Source organism: Lepisosteus platostomus, chromosome 3, assembly GCF_059453375.1.
Source record: "Lepisosteus platostomus isolate fLepPlt1 chromosome 3, fLepPlt1.hap1, whole genome shotgun sequence".
In the NCBI taxonomy this organism is placed as follows: Eukaryota; Metazoa; Chordata; class Actinopteri; order Semionotiformes; family Lepisosteidae; genus Lepisosteus; species Lepisosteus platostomus.
The window spans coordinates 71,370,783-71,393,004 of NC_142613.1; the positions used below are offsets into that span (position 1 = coordinate 71,370,783).

Consider the following 22,222-nt stretch of genomic DNA (forward strand, 5'->3'; position numbering starts at 1 on the left):
AAAGAATTGGGGGGAGTACCCCGAAAACCTCAGCAAGCCTGGCAAATGTACAGTAAGTAATTTACAAATACGAACTGCAGTTAAATCTTTTGACTTACAGCAAATGTACCAGTATGATACAAAAACTACACCTTAGTGCATTTTGAGGGTATGGTGATACAATTGAATTTATTCTAGGAGTTCTGAATATTACTTTACTATTATTAAATGCATATATCTTCTGGTAACTAAAGTGCCCCTGCTTTTGATAATTTTTGTGTGCTCAGGGCTCACATTGTATCCCGGAACATATACCGGTTAAAAATCCCTGATGCTTCTGTCATTTTGACTTGAACCAATAAATTCATACCACAGTAAGTGAATATTGCAGACAACTTTCATATATGACAATGTCCTTTGTCTGGAGCAGAACTTCAGATCATAGCCTCCCCTCATGTGCAACTTTTCTGACGTTCTTTTGAGCAGATTTGAAATGCTACACTTATAATTACTATCAAATTTACAGAGGAAAAGAATGGCTTGGCAAAAAAAGATTTTGGGACATTTTTAAGATGGTCATGTTGGTCATCTTTAGAAAAATAGATTGGAAACATGAATCTGCTTAAGTATTTCAGTATTTTAATCTATCAGACTGTTTCATGTGATAAGAGACAGAGAGCATAGAATGTTATTTAAAAGATATACAACCCTTAAACTCATTTTTTAAAAAATTTAATGCAGCATTGGATACTTGTTTGTGCAAACCTCAATAAATGGCATCCTGGGGCATTCTAATAAATTCGCACACTAATGTAAACAGCTTCAGATACTGCCATGATTAAGTTTTTAGACAACCGAATCCTATATAATGACTTGGAACCTCAAAGCATCACAGTACATAATGACTTGCAGACTCAGAGTGTCACACTTTTTAATCATGTGGAAAGAACAGAATATTACACTCTGTAGCTGATATTGTTAGCATGTCTTCTTCAGGTAGTTATCAACACAGCTGCGTTGGTCACAAAAAATAAAGGTCCTTCATTTCCTCTATAGGGTGTTTCACCTTTTGAGTGGATGAGCACTACAGAAGGACACATTTAGTTCAATTACAGCATGGTAGTGCTAAATGTTATCCTGTTAATTAAGTTACTTGCTTATCAGCAAGTGTCACTGCTATTGACCACTGCTATTATGTCAAATATATTTTATAAACTTTTTTTTATTTTGATTTTTCTTTATACATTACTTGATCAGCTGTCAAGTATTCTTAACTTCAAGAAAAGGAAATTCTTGCAACACCCTGCAGCTCACAACTGGAGCTCAAGAGGTGTGAGCCTGGTCAGTACCTGGATAGGAGACCTCCTGGTAAAACTAAGGCTGTGCTGGAAGAGGTGTTAGTGGGGCCAGTAGGGGGCGCTCACCCTGCGGTCTGTGTGGATGCTCATGCGCACAGTATTGGGATGGGGACACTATACTGTATAAAAGGTGCTGTCCTTTGGATGAGACATAACACTGAGGTCCTACTGTAACTCTCCATTGTCGTTAAAAATCCTAAGGTGTTTCTTGAAAAGAGTAAGAATAAGGACACCCCAGTGTCCTGGCCAAATTTCTTCCAGGAAGTGTCCAGAAAATATTATTCTATCTAGAAACAGCTGTGGTGTTCTTAAAGTAGCACACAAAAGAGCAAATGTCAAATTAAAATTAGTGAAGGATGCTACAAAACATTCATAGTATATTTAAATAAATAGCCAGTTCTTCAATCAATAACGGCTCTTTCATATTTCAGGTTTTGCAATTGTGTGTTTTGTAGATTTTTGTCATAAAAGAAATAATAAAATAATACGACGTATATTCTAAAAAACATATTTTATATTCTAAAAGCTGATGTTCTTGATGTAGTAAACCATTGAATACAGGTTTGATTTTGAGGTTTAGTTTGTGATCAAATTCATTATAGCAGTGAAGTTCACCCATCCATCCATTTTGCATTTGCCTTGGTGAGGAATCGTGCGTCACATACGCATTAATTTGGGATCACCATCCCATTAATTTAACAAAATAAAATATGTACAGTAACACCTCTTGTATCTGTAAACAGGTTTGTATACATGAGAAACCATAGTATTTCTGAGTATTTACAGTATAAGCAAGGGGATTCCCGATCTTGAAGATTTTTTTCACTTGTCTACATCAACTCGCAACTTTGCCTTTCGGGTGAAAGACAAATCTGTCAATACGGGTTTTGAAAAGCATCTGGTGAAAACAGGTAAGTCTTTAAGAGAGACAGAATTCTGTGGCTGTGGCTGGAGAGCCATGGTGTCTGATAACAACGTGGTTGAAGAAGAATATGTTTTTCTTTTTTGTTTTGAATTTAATTTGGTCCATGCCTATCAAATTAAAAACATACAAATGACTACATGTGTGAGTGATGGTACTGTATGTTGCATTATAGATTTCGTACATATTGTTCTGGTTGTGTATTTATTTGCTTCAAATCTCTGTGGCGAGTAGGGCAAATAAGAGGCATTCTTGTCTTTTCATTGGAAAGATGAGCACATTGTCCTATAGTACATGTCAAATTATATTCTAGGGAAAATGTAAAGCTATAGTTGCTGCTATTATTTAGATTAATTTATACAGTATTTATCACAGATATTTACAGTAAATACAATGTGCATTCTGCTCTGCCTACATACATCTTTAATTAGAGAAAGTAAATGACACAGATACCAACAAAGCTTATCTGGAATGCTGTTTCTACCCATTCATCCAATTTCTACCGATTTGTCCAACACAGGGTCATGGGAGATCCCAGCAAGCAAGGAGAGAAAGTCAAGGAATCACACCAGGACCAACTTTCCCAGAGGCTTATTAATCTACCAGTGTGTCTGTTGACTGTGGGAGGAAACCAGAGTGCCCAGAGGAAATCCACATGAACACAAGGAGAACGTACAGTATGAACTCCATGCTGCGAGGTAGCAATGTTAAACCACTATGCCACCCCGGTTGTTTCTGTATATGTACCAATACTTCCTTCTGTACTGCAATTAAGAAGAATGATCTGTGAGAATGTGGCCCAGGGAGGAAATCTCATTGACTCTTATTAATCCTGACAACACCTGAAAGCCAGTATGCATTAGGGTAAACTGGTTTAGCGTCATTAACTATAAATTCATCCAGGACTTCCTTTTTCAATTAGGGATAAAAAAGACTATAAAGTTATTTTATAAAGTTCAACATTTTTGTTGATTATAGAAAGCAGCTGTGCCTGTGATCACCTCAATTCCAGTGTTCAATCATGCAGCAAGCTCATGCATAAATACTGTATGTATAAATCATTTGATGTTGAAAGGATGGGCAAAATTTGATGTGCCATTTGGCACATACAGTATATAAAAGAAAGATGTGAAAGACCAGTCAAACAGAGCAGCTCCAGGGATCTGAACACATGAAAACTCATAATGATAAAACTGGACAGTGCAGTGCAGGAGGCTTCATTTCAGAGATTATATAGTTTATTACAAAACAGACTCTGTAGCAGTCTCCTAAGACTACTAACATAATCCTAACTTCACTAACACAGTGAAGGCCCTTTTATTAGTGGAATATTTACTCAAATATTCCTCTATTAAATGGCATGTTTGAATGTGTAATTAACCACCTCCAATAATCTAATTCAATAAGTGATTAGTTCCCAGTGTGTCTATTTACAAGTGATCATGGCCTTTGACAGTCTGTAGTAGCAAGTCAACTGCTTTGACAATCCTTTCCCAGACTCTTTTGCCCCACAAGTTTCCCATTATTTGTCTATTTTGATAAAAAAAAACTTTTGTGCAGAGGTAACATTTTCTAAAACTGTTGTAATTTACTAGATCTACAGGCCAGTTTCAAAAACTTTCTGCTGATAATAGTAACATAACAGGTGACAGGTGAAAGTTAAACTGTATCTTAAATGAAAACCTGTAAACTTTCTTGCTGTGTACAGTGTATTGCTTTAACAACAACAACAACTGTCAACAACAACAACAACAGTCAACAACTGCAGCAAATGAAAATTTCAACCTACACACAAATATTCGCTACTGAATTCTTCATTTCCAGGAACTGAAATGTCACATGGCCCTACAGGCCTATGACAGTCAGATGGCGCACCATGCTGGGGTTAAACATGTGGACAGTCTCTGTAGAGGCCGTGCAGTGGAGCTAAGTGAAGTCCTTGTGAGTGGATGCAGTGAGGGTGTTGCCTGCCCAGTGCTGGAGCATTTTTCTGAGAGGGGTTACCGGGTTCCAGACCCACTTTCAGAATGTGATACTTACTGTACTTCTCCATGAATGGCCTTCCCCCCCTCCCCCCCCCCCCCCCCCCCCCACCCCGCGTGTGTCGCCAAGGCTTTGGCTGTCCCACTGGGATCAGGAAGTGAAAGGATTTGGCTCTGGGTTCCAAGGACTTAGTAGCTGTTACTGTAGAGATTAGTTTTGAAGGGGGCCTTTTCCCTTGGCCTGTGTGAACATTAAGAAGATCTACTGTACATACTGGAGGCAGCACGGAATTGTGCAATGGCAGAGCAACATTCCTCTGCCTTGTATTTCTTCTGAACCTACGCAGTCAATTGAAAGTCCTACAGTATATTTTAAATTACCAAAAGATCACATCGCAGAAAGAAACCTGTAGGAATTCAAAATGACAGCATATATATGAGAATGGACTGAGAACTAGTTATTGAACAGGAGACAGGGTGGCAACAGAAGAAGTAAAAATAATTGGGATGAGGCAGTTAATGAAGGACTATAGGAACCAGAACAGGAGAGCAAGGTTGAAACCAAGGAAGTGCATTTAGAACTAAAATCATTTCAAAGGGTTGTGGGGATCTGTGACAACCTATACAGTCATTTTATATATTCCCTGGAATGATTTAGGAAATGCCTAGACAAGACAATTGGTTAAGTTAATATCAACCAAAACAGCCAGATACGCTAAATGGCCTCCTCTCATTTGCACCTATTCTTACGTTGTTATTGTCTTAAATGTTACAAATTACAAACAGGCATTGGACTGGTAATCCATCCTGGGCACAGTATATCCCTGCTTGCCAGGACAGGCTCCTGCTCCCCTGCGACTCTGTACTGGACACAATGGTTGGATATAATTTTAATGATGAGGACCTGAAAATCAAATGTCCGAAAAAAATGAATAAGATGAGCTACTGAGCAGGCTCATTTTTCGTGTACAGGCTTTCGAATGGCGGCAGGACGTGCTTGTTTCAGTTGCTTCAAATGAGCTCTGTAATGATGGAAGAACAGTTTTGGGAGGCTGTTCTTACCATTTGTTATAACAAAGCATCGGTCTTTGGTCAAGGTATGTGGGATGAGCAGCTGCAACCCTTAAGAGCCAAACATGTGAGAAGTGCAAGCTCCTACCCAGTGGAGAATTCCCCTACTCCAAAAGGCCAGCCCTCCCAGCTGGGGAGAGCTCAATATTCGGTATTTCTTGGAAATGACCTCGCCTTCTGTAACATGCTCAGTGCTAAATTCATGCTAAGTTCTCCCCCTCCAGACTGCTACATCCCCTCCACAGTATGCTCGGTGACCGAGAGTTATCATTCTCTGAAGCTCAAGTCATGGTCCCCACATGAAAAGTGAATGTTCTGCCAAACCAGGATTTAATTACAGCTGCTCCACACCACAAGGGGCAATTCAGCACTACTAAAGACAAAAGAAACAGTTATAAATCACATTCATACTGTGGTTTGTGTTTTTTAGTAATAAAAAATACTACTTATAGTACCTAGCTAGACATCATTAATTATACATACAGTAAGTGCAGTACAGTGCACTTAATTTGCTTGTAGTGTAATTACACACACAATCACATTTTTCATTTTAGTAACTCCTTTAGGGATAAAGTCTAAACCACCAATATTTTTTAAAGAAAAGTAAGAGCGCATACAATACAATAGCGAACAACGCACAAAGCAGGACGCAGTGAACTCTGTCACACAAGCCTCTTCTGCCACTCTCAGACTGGTTAGCGCAATATGCTACAAACACTCGATATGAAACAAGGTTTATGACGCGCCTTCCTCTTCATTCGCTGCATTTGGCAGAGGTGTCTAAATTTTTCTTCTTATAACTTCTTCGTAGTTTCGAATTTGGCTTTCATTTTTCGAAATGTAGATAACAATTCATATGCTTCGTAGTGCTGAATTTTAATAAAAAGAACATTAGTAAAAGAGGTCAGGTATGAGGTACCAACCCGTAGGACACCTGCTCTCAAGGACTGGAGAAGGCTGCCCCTGTCCTAGACACAGGCATTTAAAAGAAGAAAAAAATAAATTAATTAATTTATAGGAACATGACAAAGAAAATTGTTTTGTAGGAAAATTTTAATTTCAATATAAAATCAATATCATGATCTGCATAATGTTTCACAAGATTTAGAAATTTGATAGTGTTGTTTAAATAGCCTTACTTGTAGCTCCATGATTACAAGAGACTATTGTCAGTATTCTCTTATTTACATAATTTCCGATGCTGTGCTGTGCGTACTGTATATGCTGTAGTACACTTCATTTCTCCTCAACTACAGCTCAAAGATTCTTTTCCACAGGAATACTAATCATAAAATAAGATGTAAATAACTAGAAAAAAGAATCAAGACACACATTGCTAATACATTTAAGGGTTAACCATACAATACAGGATAAAGTCAAAATAAAGCATTAAACACTGGCTATAACATTACATTCAAATATTTTATATACGGGACACTGCAGAAAAAAGTAATACAATTAAAATATGACAGTCTTCTGGTTGTAATGTAGAATTTCTACTAATGATACAATGGTGTGTATAAAAAGTAAAGTAGATTTTAGTAAATTACCTCATTGTGAGGAAAATTGTATTAAACCTTTGACAAGGGTACATATCTATTTAAAAGTGTTCCTATTCTTTTCAACAAACTAACAACCCTTAACAGCAACATTCATAAGTATTCATGTATTCACCCTTCAGTACATATTAACCCAGATTTTACATGCCTGTGAATTACAACAAAGACATCACACATATTGGAAGCATGTCTTATGATCACTTAGTTGTCCAGCTCCATATTTGAAATACACTGTAATCGAGGTAAAAAGCATCTGCAATGTGTCACCAAAATATGCATGTGCAAAAGCAAAAAATAAAATAAATCGGAGAACTGAATGTACAAAAATAGAATAGATCTGAGATCAAGAAAAAACGAAATAGGTTGTTGTCTTGATTGCTGCTACAATGTTCAGTTGAGATTCCACTTCACAACACAGTTACTTCGTAGCATTCACCATCTGATGCTCTCCCCAGTGGGCAACAGGAGGTCCCGTATTCACTTGACCTGGATAATTGCCACGTCTGAAATGGAGACAAGGTATGAAAACAACCGCTGTGAATCATTATTTATACTGTAAAAACAGGAGTTGGAGGTTTACCTGTTTTTGTATAATGATTTGTGGTGTAGAATTTAAACGGGAAAGTGAGAAAGAAAAAGAAAAATAACGCTCCAGGATTGAAGAATGGGGCAACTGTCTTTCCAAGTCAAAAGAACGCGAAGATTAAATGTTACTGATTCATGAATGTGGTACTGTGTGATCCATGGCTGATAAATAAAACTTGACTTTAAGGAACATGGTACAATACCAACTGATAAATCAATTCTATCAGGTATAAAATATATTCAGGAACAGGTGAAGAAACACTACATTTCAGTCGTACAAGCCTTCTTCATGTGTGAGGGAGACCAGGCCTGAAGAAGGCTCCACATCTGAAACATAGTGTTTCTTTTCTGTACCTTTTAGAATCGAATTAACTTTTAATTGTTTCTTTGCATCCTATGATGCTGATGGAGCTACAGTACCTACTCAAATGTAACTTATTTTTAGACATGAGAAAGACTCATGATCTTATTGTAGTTTGGAAACTTCTGAACTTGAATCTGTTAATGTGCGAATGGGGAAGGCAAAGAGTTTGATAATGACAGTGAAGAGCAGCAGTCAGTGACATCCTTACCTCACTCTGTGGCATGCAATGATGGAAATCCACCATTTCTGAAACTAACTTGTCTGGTCTGGTTGTATATAGGTACCTGGGTATCTAGAAAAAAAAACAAACAAAAAATGCAAAATCATCAGTACTTTCATGAACACATTTGCAAAACGTATCTTTCAAGTAATTTTAAAAAATCACTATACTGTACATTAATCCAAGGGATAAATCACATTGGGTGAAGCACGACAAGAGGTTTGCTGTAAAGAAGATACATTAGTCAGGATATCTATATGAGTTCCTTGTTAAAATGAAAGCCCATGCTTGTGTTCTGTGGTGCAGTACCCTCTGGAAAAACGTGTTTTAAACATAATTATATGGTGCCCTTATCAATGGAAGTTTAAAAAGTGAAATGGCTCCATACGTTTTTTAATCAATTTTATTGCAGCTTAAGCACCACATTGGTCTGGTTTCAATATCATAAAATATACAGTATACTGATAGTTGCGAGTTTAGAATATGTGCAACAGAACAAACCTTAACTAATCTTGATTTTAAAAAACTGTACTGTTTCTATAATACCTGTATGTTTCATTCTGTAGCTTTCAAACTAAATGTGCCTTGTTATGAAGAATGTGTACCTGTTTGCCTGTTAGACTACATTAAATGCAGTAGCTGTGGGCTTTTTTGTATTTTGGCCTTTTGTGGGTGACAAATGTAAACTTTAAAGATCTTTGCAAGTATATTTCTGTTATCTGAAAATATCAGTTCAAGCAGTACACTAGACAGTGTTCATTTAAAAAAGACTGAGCTGTTTCAATAATATTATGTCGGTAAGTCTTAACCTTATAATGTTGCATAAAAAGCTCCTTTTATGTTTAATGTTTTATCAGTACTTTCCTGGATACTGTGTATACTAATACAAGAGAGAAAAGAAGATAATGTTCATGGGCTTTAAGTATTAGTGTCTGGTATTCAGTAAAACGGAACAGAAAAGCTGTTTCAGCTCAGGGTACGTAAAAGAAAAGAGGTGAAAAACAACAGGAGAAGTAAATGAATTCAAAAACACAGAATAAACGGTGTTAGTATTGCTCTGGTGATTGCTAAAGGGAAGGTAGTTGAGAGTAAAAAAAACATTTGCTCTGTGCTGTTTACCTCTATACTGAGGTGTATGTTTTCAATTGTTTCTAACGTTTCTTGCTCAGCAAGCTCGGAAGGACCAGCCGCGATACTTGAAGGGCAATGCAAGCTGGGAACACGTGTCAAGGGAGCATCCTCATTTTCAAAAACCGGATTTACTCTCACAGTGCTCTCAAATGTGTAAGGGCTGTGAGTGTGTCTATAATATAGAAGAGATGGGGAGTTTCTTTTGAATTTCCATGATCATCAAAAATAGTTGTAAAAAAATTCAAAGCAAATGAAGTTCACAAAAAAAAAACAGAAGACCTGCTTACACCAAAGTCACTGTCTTTCTGGTCCGTATACATTTTCTGTTAATCAAAATCAAGACACCTATTACGGCAAAAACAAAGGTCAGGCAACCCACAAGTGAAGCTATGAAAACGAAAGCGTCTACTGGCTGTGACACCAGCTCAGTGCAGCGTTCTCCATGATACTGCCAGTGTTTGCCCACAGGGCATCTAAAAAGGTTAAAAAGAAGGATTAGATCGACAGGTTGCGGACACAGTTCACTGTGACGCGTTCCTTTTTCATAGCGCAGCACACAAAACACAAATTAAAAGAACAATGTTTATGGTAAGCATTTCACAAAATAGGACGGGCGCATTGTTCATGTGAAGAAAAACAGTTTAACATCGAAAAAAACTTTTAAAACAGCAGCAGGTAAGTTCAGTGGGGAACCTTGGAAGCCTATTTAGTCGCAGGTACCTGCAAGCAGCTCCGTGCCCTGGAATAATTTCACACTGCCCTCCATTGAGACAGAAGTCTGGCTGTAGGCTACAGACACTCTGACAGGGCAGGCCATCCACACTGAGGTATCCGGGGGCACATACACACTCAGCTTCTTTGGTCCATCTGTTTACTATACACCTTGCAAACTCATTGCAGGCCAAAAACTTGCAAGGATCTGCCTGATCAGCTGAAATATGGAAACAAAGAATCATTAGTATTAATGAAATGCAGCTAGGCTGTCTTTCAATTGATCCTTCTCATTTTTTAACCTTCGATAACCCCCCAAAAAAGGATATTGAAGGGCATTTGATTTCTTTAAAAAGTCTTCTGTGCACGTCAAGATTGTAAAAAATGTTTAACCCTATCTCGTCTTTGACATTGAACCAACATTTCTTTCCAGTGAAGAATATAACATTAAAAATAGGTGTCATTTCTGGATTTCTGATTATAAATCCCCTCAGTATGACTGTTTTCTTCTATTGTTGTCCCTTTTAACAGCATTCAGGTATCCAGTACTTTCAGGGTACTCTCCTTCATAGTGATGTCCACATCACTCCAATGAGCAAAGATATCATTGCCACATCGCTTCGAATCTGTGACAGAGATGCATCATTGAATCAATCTAATTTTACTCTTTTGAGAAACAATATACTCTTCCAAAACTTTACATTCATTTAAGAAAAAAAAAATGGATTTTTTAATTGTAAATGTAATAGAGCATACTACTGTATGTTTAACTGCAGTAAAATACAGTACCTTAATAATTAAAAATGGAATCATGCAACAAGTGTAATATACAAGAGGAGGAGCTTCTGTCACTAGGGTCATTTGAGATTAGTAACTGCTGTCACTGGTCTTTTGAAGCAATTTCACCATCAAAGTTTTAAACCGAAATCAAAATGTAAATAACAATTTCTCTTGTCTTGTGTAAACCATTAATTTCATGTCTGGCTGGACAAAACGAAAGTTTTCAGACTTTCAGGCATAGATTCCAAACATAATTCACTTCACAAATCAAACTCTGCTAAAACTCCAAATCCTTCACCTGGATTTTGGTAGAAAAAGTTGGAAAAAGCCATCCTTACCTGGTTCCACGTCCAGAGATCGACTGTCTATCTCAATGTCAAGACGTTTGGTAGCCGCATTGCAGAAATCCTCCAGGACACAGTGAACAGCCTGTGTGACATTATATGGCACTGACTTGGCAAATTTCATCTTGCTATTGACTATGACACTTCCATTCCTGAAGTTGAGAATCTCTAACTGTTTAAATCCTGTCAGGTTAGACTGTAGATAGGGAAGTAGCTGGAAAAAAAGAAGACACACTGAAATACAGGTGTACGTTTATCATATCCACCTCCTGTCAACACAAATATTGAACTTTGAGACAATCAAAAACACAGAACCCTGCTTTCTGACCTACACTTGGCCTGGAGGCATCAAGTGGTGATAATGATTTAGCTCTATGGATTTCTAAAGTAATAAGATCAAGACAGAATCATGCTGGTGATCGACTGCTTCATCTTTATTTCATCTGTTAAGTCTTAGCATAACAGTCCATTTGGAATGGCCTCACAACAAATGGATGTTTCTAAAGATGTGATTGTAGACTCCACATAATTCTGATTATTTTTCACTCCTTACAAATATGCTTTGCTATGGATAAAAAAAACTAAACTCTTTGTTTTAAGTTCAGTGTTAAAATACTGTATGGTGTCAGGGTTCTAAGATTCAATACAGTTAAAATACAAGACCCACATTCAATAAAGGAATGATTGGATACGAAAAGTGTTAATCGCCAACAAAGGAAAACCATCAATAATTAGAGGGGATGATTGATATTATTTAAAGATATTAGCAAAAGAAAGAAAAATCAGAAGAGCTCTTCTAATTGTACAAGTAGTGCTTCCTGCTCAAAGAACATCTTAATTATTTCCATGCAGGAGGAGACAGATATTAAAGAACAGTGAAAGTTTAAATTTAGCATACTGGATGAGGGAATTCAAGTATTAAATATTCTTTTAATCTACTGTATTGGTAACAAAAGTTACTTAATTTTTTTACATTGTCCAGTTTTAATGAAATACCCCTCCAATGTCAAAAATGCTTTTGAAAGTCCTATAGCTTCATTATGATTACCAAAACTCATCTCTCAAATGCTACTTGACAATTATGCAAAATGGAGATCATTAAATGAGTAAGCCCTCACATTTTGCCTAAATTCATTGGCATGCAATGTTTAAATGATCCCAGCCTGAAATAATTGTAACGTGGATTTGCACTGTAAATCAAACGCAGGATACCAAGACTGGCACATGAGCAGTGATTGAGTACTCTAGGAATGACAGTGTCAGAGCACTTGAGGATGAAGGAGGAGTACATAGTTTCTGTGTTACTAATACAAGTCAGTGGAACAGCAGAGAGGCAACAAGAGGAGCTACTGTCACTCTAGTCACCACACATGATAAGTGAGAGTAAAGGAATGCTGTGCTGCAGAATGGTGCTTTTCACTTCCATGTCTGCAGAAGAACATTGACAAATAAAATGAAGGTCTGCGAGTTCATTTTTGGAAGCTTGACTTTTACCTGTGAGACAATACTATGTAACAGTTCTCTGCAGTGATAATTAGCTGTGGTGACATTTCAAAGCTATGACAGCTGGCTGTGGATGTCTGTTATATGCAGGTTAAATTACAGCTCTTGAAAAACCCAAATGATATGTATTCTGCAAAACCATTTTAAAATTTTGTGCTTGGTTTCTGGAGGCCAACAACACCTGAGAAGAGCAGGCAGCCCTAAATCAGAAAGATCAGTTCATTCTTTCCAAACGTCAGAATTATTTCTTCCTCTTGAACGTTTAAAATTGAGCTCTGGAACATGATATACTGTACTAAACTGCAACACATGATTTTAATACTGCTCTATTTTGAATAATATAAATGGAATTATTCCAAAATAAAATGTATCCATTGCTATATTGTCCTTATTGAAATACATCTTATGATCACAATTTTGTTTAGTATAAAGTACTGCAGTTTTTGACTTTGCTGTCTCAATGTCTTTGGCCAGAAGCAGCATGAAAAGAGTTCATTTTGATGTAACAGCAGATTTGTGTCTAAACCCCAGATAATAAAACACTTTACTTATGACTGTTATTACAATTTTGCTTAGACATTAATCACCACCAAAGGCCAAACCCAAGGTCATTCCTAAAACTAATGTCTGTTCACTCTTAGCTTATCTTGCCCGAATCTTACTCAAGTCAGATGTGTGTTAGTCAGCCTTAAGGTGACCTAAATTCTTCTGGAATTAAGGTATTTCCTTGTCAATTAATCAAAACAGATTCTGAAGATTAGAGTACATGCTAAGTGGATCAACTCTTTGCCTTGAACTTTATTTATGTTACAAGCTTACATCCAAAAACCTTCTCATGTGACAAGGTCAATATTTCTACATTAATTTAGTGTGGAACACTGCACTGCTGGGATATGCATTATGCTATAAAGCAATGTTTCAGTTTAATCTGTAGTGAAATATTCATTAATGAGAACACTTTCTGTTTCTACAACCCAATCATCTCTGCCAAAACTGTGGAATTTCACTCGGATAAAGTTAAAGAACAGTAGACAACCACTGTATTTATAGCTATTAAACAGTATACTTCAAAACAATTTTAGCTGTTTTTCTATTATATGCATGTCTGCTAATGTCGGCACAGTTCTAACTCAACAAAGAAAAGAAGAGCCTTCAAAACCTTGGTCAATGCTGGCCATGCCAGTGAAAATTTGAAATGAATTGTAAGAATCTTATAAGGTATGAAATAAATGAATTAATTCATACTAATGAGAAAACTGATATCGGGCTTGGATACTGTACTGTATATCCATAGTAATAGTAATAATATAGGAAGAAAATCACCAAACTTCTGTACAGCTCTTTAACACAAAACTATGAGCCCAGGAGTACTTAATTTCTTATTCCACTGGATCACATGCTGTGCTACTCAGTGATATGCCTTTAAGAACACCAACACACAGCCAGTTTTTGAGAACCTGAGCCACTGGGTTCAAGCCTGCTTACATCAATGTACTCACATCAATGTACAAAAGGCCCAGATTGTTTTTGCTTGAACAGTTTCAAAGCTTCTTATGAACGAGAACACATCACTTTTGTGTGGGTCAATCAGCTATAACTCCAAAATGCTACACAACAGCCATTTCCACATTGTGCTCCAATAACATTCTTCCAGGTGCTTGATTATCTTATGCATTTCCACATAAATGTGAAATGTTTTGGTTATCTGCTAAAAATGACCTTAATTTGAAAGAATACTCATCAATCGTGATTTTTCTTAATGTATGAGACATGTCCTAGAATTGGCTTAATATTACTTGCATACTTGTTAAAAGCAATATATGATACATTTTATTGTACATTAAAAAAAGCTAAAAAACAACAAAAACAGGAGAGAAAAGGTCAAGAGCATACAAAAATATTACCATTATTTATTCTACGCTGATGTACTGGTATGCTTCTCAAAAGCAATTAAATTCACAATAGCAAAACAAAAAGTATGAGTAATTTAAAAGCTCATTGCAAATTGCACGTCTGCACAAAGAATTTAATTGCTGTATGATGAATATCCATTGAAGATATATATTGAAGAAAAATATAGTGTTTTTTTTCATCTGTAACTGGAGGCATTTGTTCTGATCTGTTACAAAACATATCTTTGGACTCAGTGATTTAACCTGTGCTAGTATAGTGTAGTATAGTATAGTATAGTTGTTTTTGAGGTGTACTGTATATGACACTGTGGAAATAAATGATTGCACTACAGCATTTTGAATACTCCTGGGCTGTTCTCTCCTGTTGTTACTTTGTTCATATAATTGCCTTTTTAGTGGTAATTTCCTACTGTTGTTATACACTTCATTGTACATAGAAGGGAATAAAGTACAAAATGACATGTTTTACAGAAAGGTGAACTATGGTAGCAGAATCCATTGCTTTCTGAAAAAGCAGACAAAGAAACCAACAGCTACAGAATAAAAACATATCATCTCTTGATAGAGCTGCCCGGTTCCTTTTGAACATAGAATCCAAACCAGCTGAAAGCAATATAAGTGAGCTGTAAACAATCCTCTTCTTGCTCAGAGGATTCAAAACTCTTCCGAAAAGCAATGAAATGTGAAATGGAAAGCTTATCCTCCACGACAAATCCATGAGGAGACAAAGAGCTACTTTCTTTTAACAACTGAAAGCCCTGCTTCAGCTCCTTCTATCAGAAGAATTGATAGAAAGGGACACCACACCATATTGTCTTGTGGATTACAGTAACACAACAGGCCAATGATCATTCACCTCCCAGTGGAACCAAATACTGAACAGTATGCACCTGAGAATCAGAAAGAATAAACTTGGCAGCGCGGAAGAAATGTTAAACTGTCTGATAAATGATAGCCTAGGAAGCACTGAAACAGAACACATATCATGTTAAAAGTGGGGAAATGAGTTTTAAAGCACAGCTAGAGAGCAAGCAATTAAATTGGATTTCAAGAGAAATGCAATGCTTTCTCAGAGAGGTTTAAAATTTAAATGGCAGCATGCATGTATGTGAAGAGCAAGACAAGGAGTGCCACACCAATAAATACATAGACAGTCACGTTTAATAGTAAGCAGCTGAGCCGTTAAACAACCTATAGCTATAGCAGACTTAACAGCATGCCTTATTCTATTCAAATAATTTGTCAGCTATAGTTAATTTGTATCTAAAAATTACTAGAGGATTTTTAAGGCTGGATTTCCAGATCCAGATTAGTACTAATCCCGAACCACATGTCCTAAATTAGAGTAGGATGGTGCAAGATCAGGGCAAATTACTGTAAGTCACATAAGAAATGAAGAATTAATAAGAAAGCATACACTAATGTCATTAGGTACAAATGAAATGCATCATGCTTTCACAGAAGCAGGATTAAGGTCTAATATTAAAGTACCGGTATTGACGCTAATGTCCTCTGTCTCCCAGTCTCAGATTTACTGGACGGTCCAAGGTTCGGCCAGTCTTTGTGATGGGTGAACTGTGTCTAGGTGAAACAAAATTTAACCATGTGTTTCATAAGAATCGGCCTTTTAAATGTTTCTAGCCAAACAAAACCTTCTATGTGATGTTTGTTTTATGTGTTCACTTCTAGACTTACAGTAAATACTGTAATGAAGAGCTACAGCATGAATCTTTTTTTGAATTAATGTAAGTAATGCATGTTGTTCTAAGCCGTTTAAAATGTTCAAATATCGAGATCTGACTGGGTTGTATAGATAATCCAAATCTGTTAATATATTGTATACAGTACATATTGACAATCAAAATCATGATGACCATCATTATCATGCTTAGATACAACTATGAAAGGAAGAATCAAGGTAAAAATAATAAATGTATTTTGAAATGTAATAACTTTCTCAAATGAAAATGAAATTCCTGACATATTAGCTGGTTTTTCTAACTGGTTCTCTGGGTTTATCTTCATTAACTGGAGATTGGTCGGAAAAGAAAGGACAAGACAAAACATCAAACATGTCCAGTGTACTTGGACTGTTGATAGTAGGGCTGTTTAAGTGTGGAAATGAAAATGAATCCAATTAAATAGCAGCAAAACTTAACTCCTGTTATATTTTATTTTTAAAGGGTTCATACATTATCAGAAAATTGTTTACATATATTCTTCCTTCCTTAGTTGCATTTCAGTGAAGTACTGGTTTCCCCATAATTTTGAATATTAGTGTATGTTTTCTGAACTTCTTTATTGAGTAAAATAACTTTATTTAATAAACTTTTAGCGTGAGAAAACAATGTCCTGAAACACAGATAAGTACTTTCACTATATCAATAAAACAATAACAAGAGCTATAAGGCAGTGAATGTGGTATATGAGGGAATACTAAGGCTTACATTAGGATTTAAGGCAATCAGCTCTCACAGCAGGGAAACTGGCTTCACACTGTGAAGACACAGCAAATTACTTCACTTGTATCAGAAAAAAAGACAAGCTCTCTAGCTGTAGGGAACATAGACTCGGTTTGCTGTCTGTAGAATCCCACCAAACAGATTACTACAGCAACAACTGTTCCCTTTCTCTCTTTTTTGCCAACATGCACTTTTAAGATAAGAAGCTCACTCTAACGTAATAGAGAATAGACCGGAGAACAACTACTATGAAAAAAACATTTTACCTACCAGTTCAAGGAATGTATTCTCCAATGATTTGTATTCTGGGGAACTCTTGTTGAAAAGGTCATCTGAAAACATCAAGTTAGTTACTCTCAAGCTAAAGAACACTACTAACTCTTTGCCTTTGCTTGCTGTAGTCATCGAGGGAGTGGTCAAATATTTCAGAGGTGGTGAAGCTGTGCTTTCGAAGGGATGGTCCTCTTTTAAAAACGGGTATCCACCGCTGTAATCCAGCTCATCGATGGTTTCTGTGCTCACCACATCGATCCTGTCTAGCTCCGCTGTAATGTCTTGCACTTCAGTTTCAAACTCTGCACTTTCATCTGTCCTTGTGGGTGCAATTGTTTGGGCTGTTGGTTCGCTTTCTTCAACAGTGGGTTTTGGAGCTCTGTGGTCCACTACAAAAGGTGCCACTGAAGTGGCTGCTTCTTGCACTGACGACTCTGTTGGTTCTTCAACAGCGGTTTCACTCAAAATAGTCAAAGGCACTGCCTCCGTAGGTGATCTTGTGGCCTGAGTGTTGGACTCAGCCTTTTCTTGTTCAGTGGTGGAAGGGCCCACCATTACATCACCACCTGTTGAGCCTTCAAAGACAGGCACAGCACTCGTTAAGGGAATATCAGTGAGAACTGTTTCAAAGGGTCCTAAATCTGTTGACAGAGAGGTGGAAATAGATTCTGGAGTGGGAGAGACTAGAAGACGCTCCGTTGAAGATGTCGTACTTGAAGTGAGGGAGCTGTCCAGGTCCTCTGGTGCTTCAAATGTGGGTGATACTAGCAGAGGTCCTTCTGAGGGAAAGACACTGTCGCCATCTTGTTCGGGGAGCAGTTCTGAAGAATCCGTCTTTTCCTGCATTGTTATATCTTTAAAACAAACAATCAATGTTAATGAAGTTTAGAAGAGTGTTATCTACTGTTGATCTTAACATGAGCTGAACACTTACACTTTTATGTTCGTAATACACTAATACCCCAAGAAGAATATTGTCAACATACTGTACTTTTGAATGCTGTGATCTACAGTAGCTCTCTGAAAATACAGGCATCTAGATGAATATGGACACCTTTACTTGCTTGATTTAGAAATAGTGAAACTGATTTTTAAATGTTTAGTATCTCCATGAAATTATGGTGCTGATAAAAAAATGTGAAACTCAATGATAAATATGTAAGATTCATAGTTTTACCATGATATCCTTCTTGACGCAGTCTTTATGTCTATATCAAATAAGGTTTATAGAAACTCATTCCCTGTTTCTTGAAACACAATTATGTATGATTGAAACAAACAGTGAGTAATTAAGTTACAAAGGGATGTGAAAAAGCAAGTGAACCCTTAGTTTCATTAGCTCAAGTAAGGGATTAATTTGAATCAGATGTTTCAATAATTAGGTATATCTTGGGAGTTTGGAAGGCTCCACCCTATATAAAGATTAGATACCTTTAGATACCTGTTTGGTCTTCACCATACAGGAGTGTGAAAACAAGTCTTGCTGCAATCTAAGGAAATCTTTGAAGTTATTGTTTCAAAATCATTTCTAAGATTCGGGGCTTAACCAATCTACTGTCAGACAGAAAGTCTACAAATGGAGAAAGTTCAAGACCATAGTCATTCTACCAATGAGCGGTCATCCTATCAAAAATCTCTCTGAGAACAAGCTGGAAAATCATCAAGAAAGTTACAAAGAACTCCAGAGTAACATCCAAGCAGCTGCAGGTCACTCTTGCTGTGGCTAACGTGACTCTAACTATCAGAAATCAACTGAGCAAGAATAGTGTTGATCATCAATTTCCCTTCAGGACCAATAAAGTCTTATCCATCTTATCTATCTTGATGGAAGGATAACGAGGAGAAAACCATGGTTCTCCACAAAGAAAATTGCTGCCTACCTGAAGTTCAGCAAACAGCACACCGAGGATCTACAAGGCTTCTGGACAGACGAGTCAAAGGTAGAGCATTTTGGCCTCATTGAGCATTTTATGTTTGGGTAAAACCAAACACTGATTTCGAACAGAAGAACCTCATCCCACCCCTCAAGCATGGTGGTGAGAGTGTGACGGTTTGAGGCTGTTTTGCTGTCTCAGGATGTGGATGGCTTGCCATCAGTAACACATCCGTGATTTCTCCTTTGTATGGAAAGACTCCAGAGGAGAATGTCAAGCAATCTGCCCCTGACCAGAAGCTGAACTAAAAGTGGGTCTTGAAGCAAGACAATGATCTTAAACATACAATAGAAGCAGATCTATAAAAGAACATCTGTGTTTTACAATGGCCTAGTCAAAGCTGGGACCTTAACCCAATTAAAATCTTTTTGCTGGACCTGAACTGAGCTGTCCATGCAAGGCAACCCTCATATTTGACAGAGGTGAAGGAGTCCTGTAAGGAGGAATCGGCCAAATGTCCTCGAAATTGATGTTGGGGACTGATCAATGGTTACAGGAAACATTTAATTGCAGTCATTGCTGCTCGGGAGGGATGCCAAAAGTTACCAAATCTAAAGGTTCACCTACTTTGTCACGTGAATATTTCAATTACTATTTTCACTTAAATAAATATTTCTTCATTTGAAGATAAATATTTTGAAAGAGTATCATTTTGTGTTATTTATAGTCTTTCATCGGGTTAACTTTATTATTAGGACTTTGTTTAAAATCGAATAACATTTTAGGCTTCAATTATGCGAAATATGTGAATAAATGAAAATCTGAAGATGCTCACTGACTTTCTTGGCACTGTATGCCTGTGTAAATGTCATTGAATATTTTTTTCAATAGCCACTTTTTAGAGCATTACTTTTAAAAAATAATTCGACTATGTCATACAGTACATCCAAAAACAGATGCTATACTGTCAGTTTCAAAAGTAATACAGACATTATAGATGATTTTGCTATTATAATAATGAGGGAATCATTGATAACTGTGAAAACAGAAAAAGTTGTCATTTCATAAAATTTTCTCACCTTCTATGTTGACAGGTGGTGATGATGTTGTTACCAGAAAAACTAAATTTTCATCTTCATCAGGGACAGCTGGTTTGGATAAATCTGGTATGTCCTCTTTAGATTCCTCACCTTCCAAGAGTGTGTCTGTCCTTCTTTTATCTTCCTCTGAAATTACATTGTCAGTATCCTCGTCTTGCTGAAAGATTATAATCCTTTCAGTTGGTGGCTGCAGAGTAATGGTTGATAGGGTGGTGACTGGCAATAAGACGTCAGAGTTCTCCCCTGTAGATTGAATGGGAAGGCCATTCACACTAGTTGTGACAAGCAGAATCTGTGTACTAGTTTCAGGAACAGGTTCTACTAGACGGACACCACTGGGAAGTGAGTCAGTTGATGGTATGAACGTGGTATTTGGGACCGACTCACTTTGTATGACACTGTCCCCTTCTATGACAGGTTTACGAAGTGAAGCACTTGGTGAGTCACCATCTTGTACTGCAGTGTCTTTTGGATCTGGACCACTTGCTGTGACATTATGCTTTCCCACATCAGCTTTGGAAATTGAATCACTTTGTGTGGCACTCCCCTCTTCTCCACCAGCAGCGGTAGGTATTGAATCACTTGGTGTGACTCTGTGGTTTTCTACACCAGAATTAAGTATTGAAATAGTTGGTGTGATACTGTGGCTTTCGACCCCAGAATTATGTATTGAAATGCTTGGTGTGACTCTGTCATCTTCTCCACCAGCAGCAGTAGGTACTGAATTACTTGGTGTGACTCTGTCATCTTCTCCACCAGCACTTGGAATTGAAATGCTTGGTGTGACACTAGTGTCTTCTCCACCAGCAGCGGTAGGTACTGAATCACTTGGTATGACACTGTCGTCTTCTACATCACCAGCGGTAGGTACTGAATCATTTGGTGTGACTTTGTCGTCTTCTACATCACCAGCGGTAGGTACTGAATCACTTGGTGTGACACTGTCGTCTTCTACATCACCAGCGGTAGGTACTGAATCACTTGGTGTGACACTGTCGTCTTCTACATCACCAGTGGTAGGTACTGAATCACTTGGTGTGACACTGTCGTCTTCTACATCACCAGCCGTAGGTACTGAATCACTTGGTGTGACTCTGTCGTCTTCTACATCACCAGCGGTAGGTACTGAATCACTTGGTGTGACACTGTCGTCTTCTACATCACCAGCCGTAGGTACTGAATCACTTGGTGTGACTCTGTCGTCTTCTACATCACCAGCGGTAGGTACTGAATCACTTGGTGTGACACTGTTGTCTTCTCCACCACAATTAAGTATTGAAATACTTGGCGTGACTCTCTCATCTTCTCCACCAGCAATGGGAATTAAAATACTTGGTGTGACACTAGTGGCTTCTCCACCAGCAGCGGTAGGTACTGAATTTCTTGGTGTGACACTGTTGTCTTCCCCAGATATTATATTGTCTCCTCCTGCACCAGCACTATCACCAGATGTGTCATAGTTGTTTTCAAAGAGCACAGGAAGCGAATCAGTTGAAGGCATGTTGGTGTTGTCTTTTACATTGTCTGTTACATGTGTGTTAACAAGCCCAGTCTGATCCAGTTCATGCAATGTCACTGGCTGTGCTGTGGTTTGGGATGGGGTTGTAGGATTAAACTCATTAATGTACACGAGCTTTGATTCATCTTCAATATGGTCAATTGTTATTTGCACGATGGTAGGGGTGGCACTGCTGAAAGGCTCTACTAATACAATGTTGTCAGGAGTCGGTAGGACTGTGGCTCCCACATTAACCCGATCTTCCTTTTTGGGACTCTGAACTGTTGTTCCTAGAAGGGTTTCTAAGGCATTCTCCTTTATAGAGGGATGAAGAGGAAGGTCTGGGAGGGACTTTTCTGCATCCATGACTGATTTATCTGTAGAGATTGTCAGCTCATTGTGAGAGTCTGGTTCCTGTGGTGTTAAAGACAAATAACAGTGATTAAGGGAAGTCTTTAGTAACACTTCTACTAATATATGAGAACTGTTGATTAATGCAATGTGTTATATACAGTATTTATATATTATTATATATAAGCAAATAATGCAACAATTTTGAATAAAGAATTACAAAAAAACAACAAATATGATTC

The 22,222-nt window shown here is 37.5% G+C and overlaps 1 protein-coding gene across 9 annotated transcripts in view; it reads right to left on the bottom strand.

Annotated features, from left to right (window-relative positions):
* Nucleotides 1-6,347: 6,347 nt before the first annotated feature.
* impg1a (interphotoreceptor matrix proteoglycan 1a) overlaps nucleotides 6,348-22,222 on the bottom strand; it is a 43,918-nt gene continuing 28,043 nt past the window's right edge. For 3 of the 9 annotated variants that reach the window (XM_088626694.1, XM_088626693.1, XM_088626699.1), the window contains 9 exons: nucleotides 20,111-22,043; nucleotides 17,155-18,011; nucleotides 15,914-16,003; nucleotides 11,001-11,220; nucleotides 9,892-10,102; nucleotides 9,459-9,644; nucleotides 9,160-9,343; nucleotides 8,029-8,112; nucleotides 6,348-7,374 (listed from right to left, as the gene is read on the bottom strand). In XM_088626694.1, the coding sequence (XP_088482820.1) occupies nucleotides 7,279-7,374; nucleotides 8,029-8,112; nucleotides 9,160-9,343; nucleotides 9,459-9,644; nucleotides 9,892-10,102; nucleotides 11,001-11,220; nucleotides 15,914-16,003; nucleotides 17,155-18,011; nucleotides 20,111-22,043 (3,861 nt within the window). In that variant the 3' untranslated portion in view covers nucleotides 6,348-7,278. The other 6 variants (XM_088626698.1, XM_088626695.1, XM_088626696.1 and 3 more) reach the window with 6 other exon arrangements.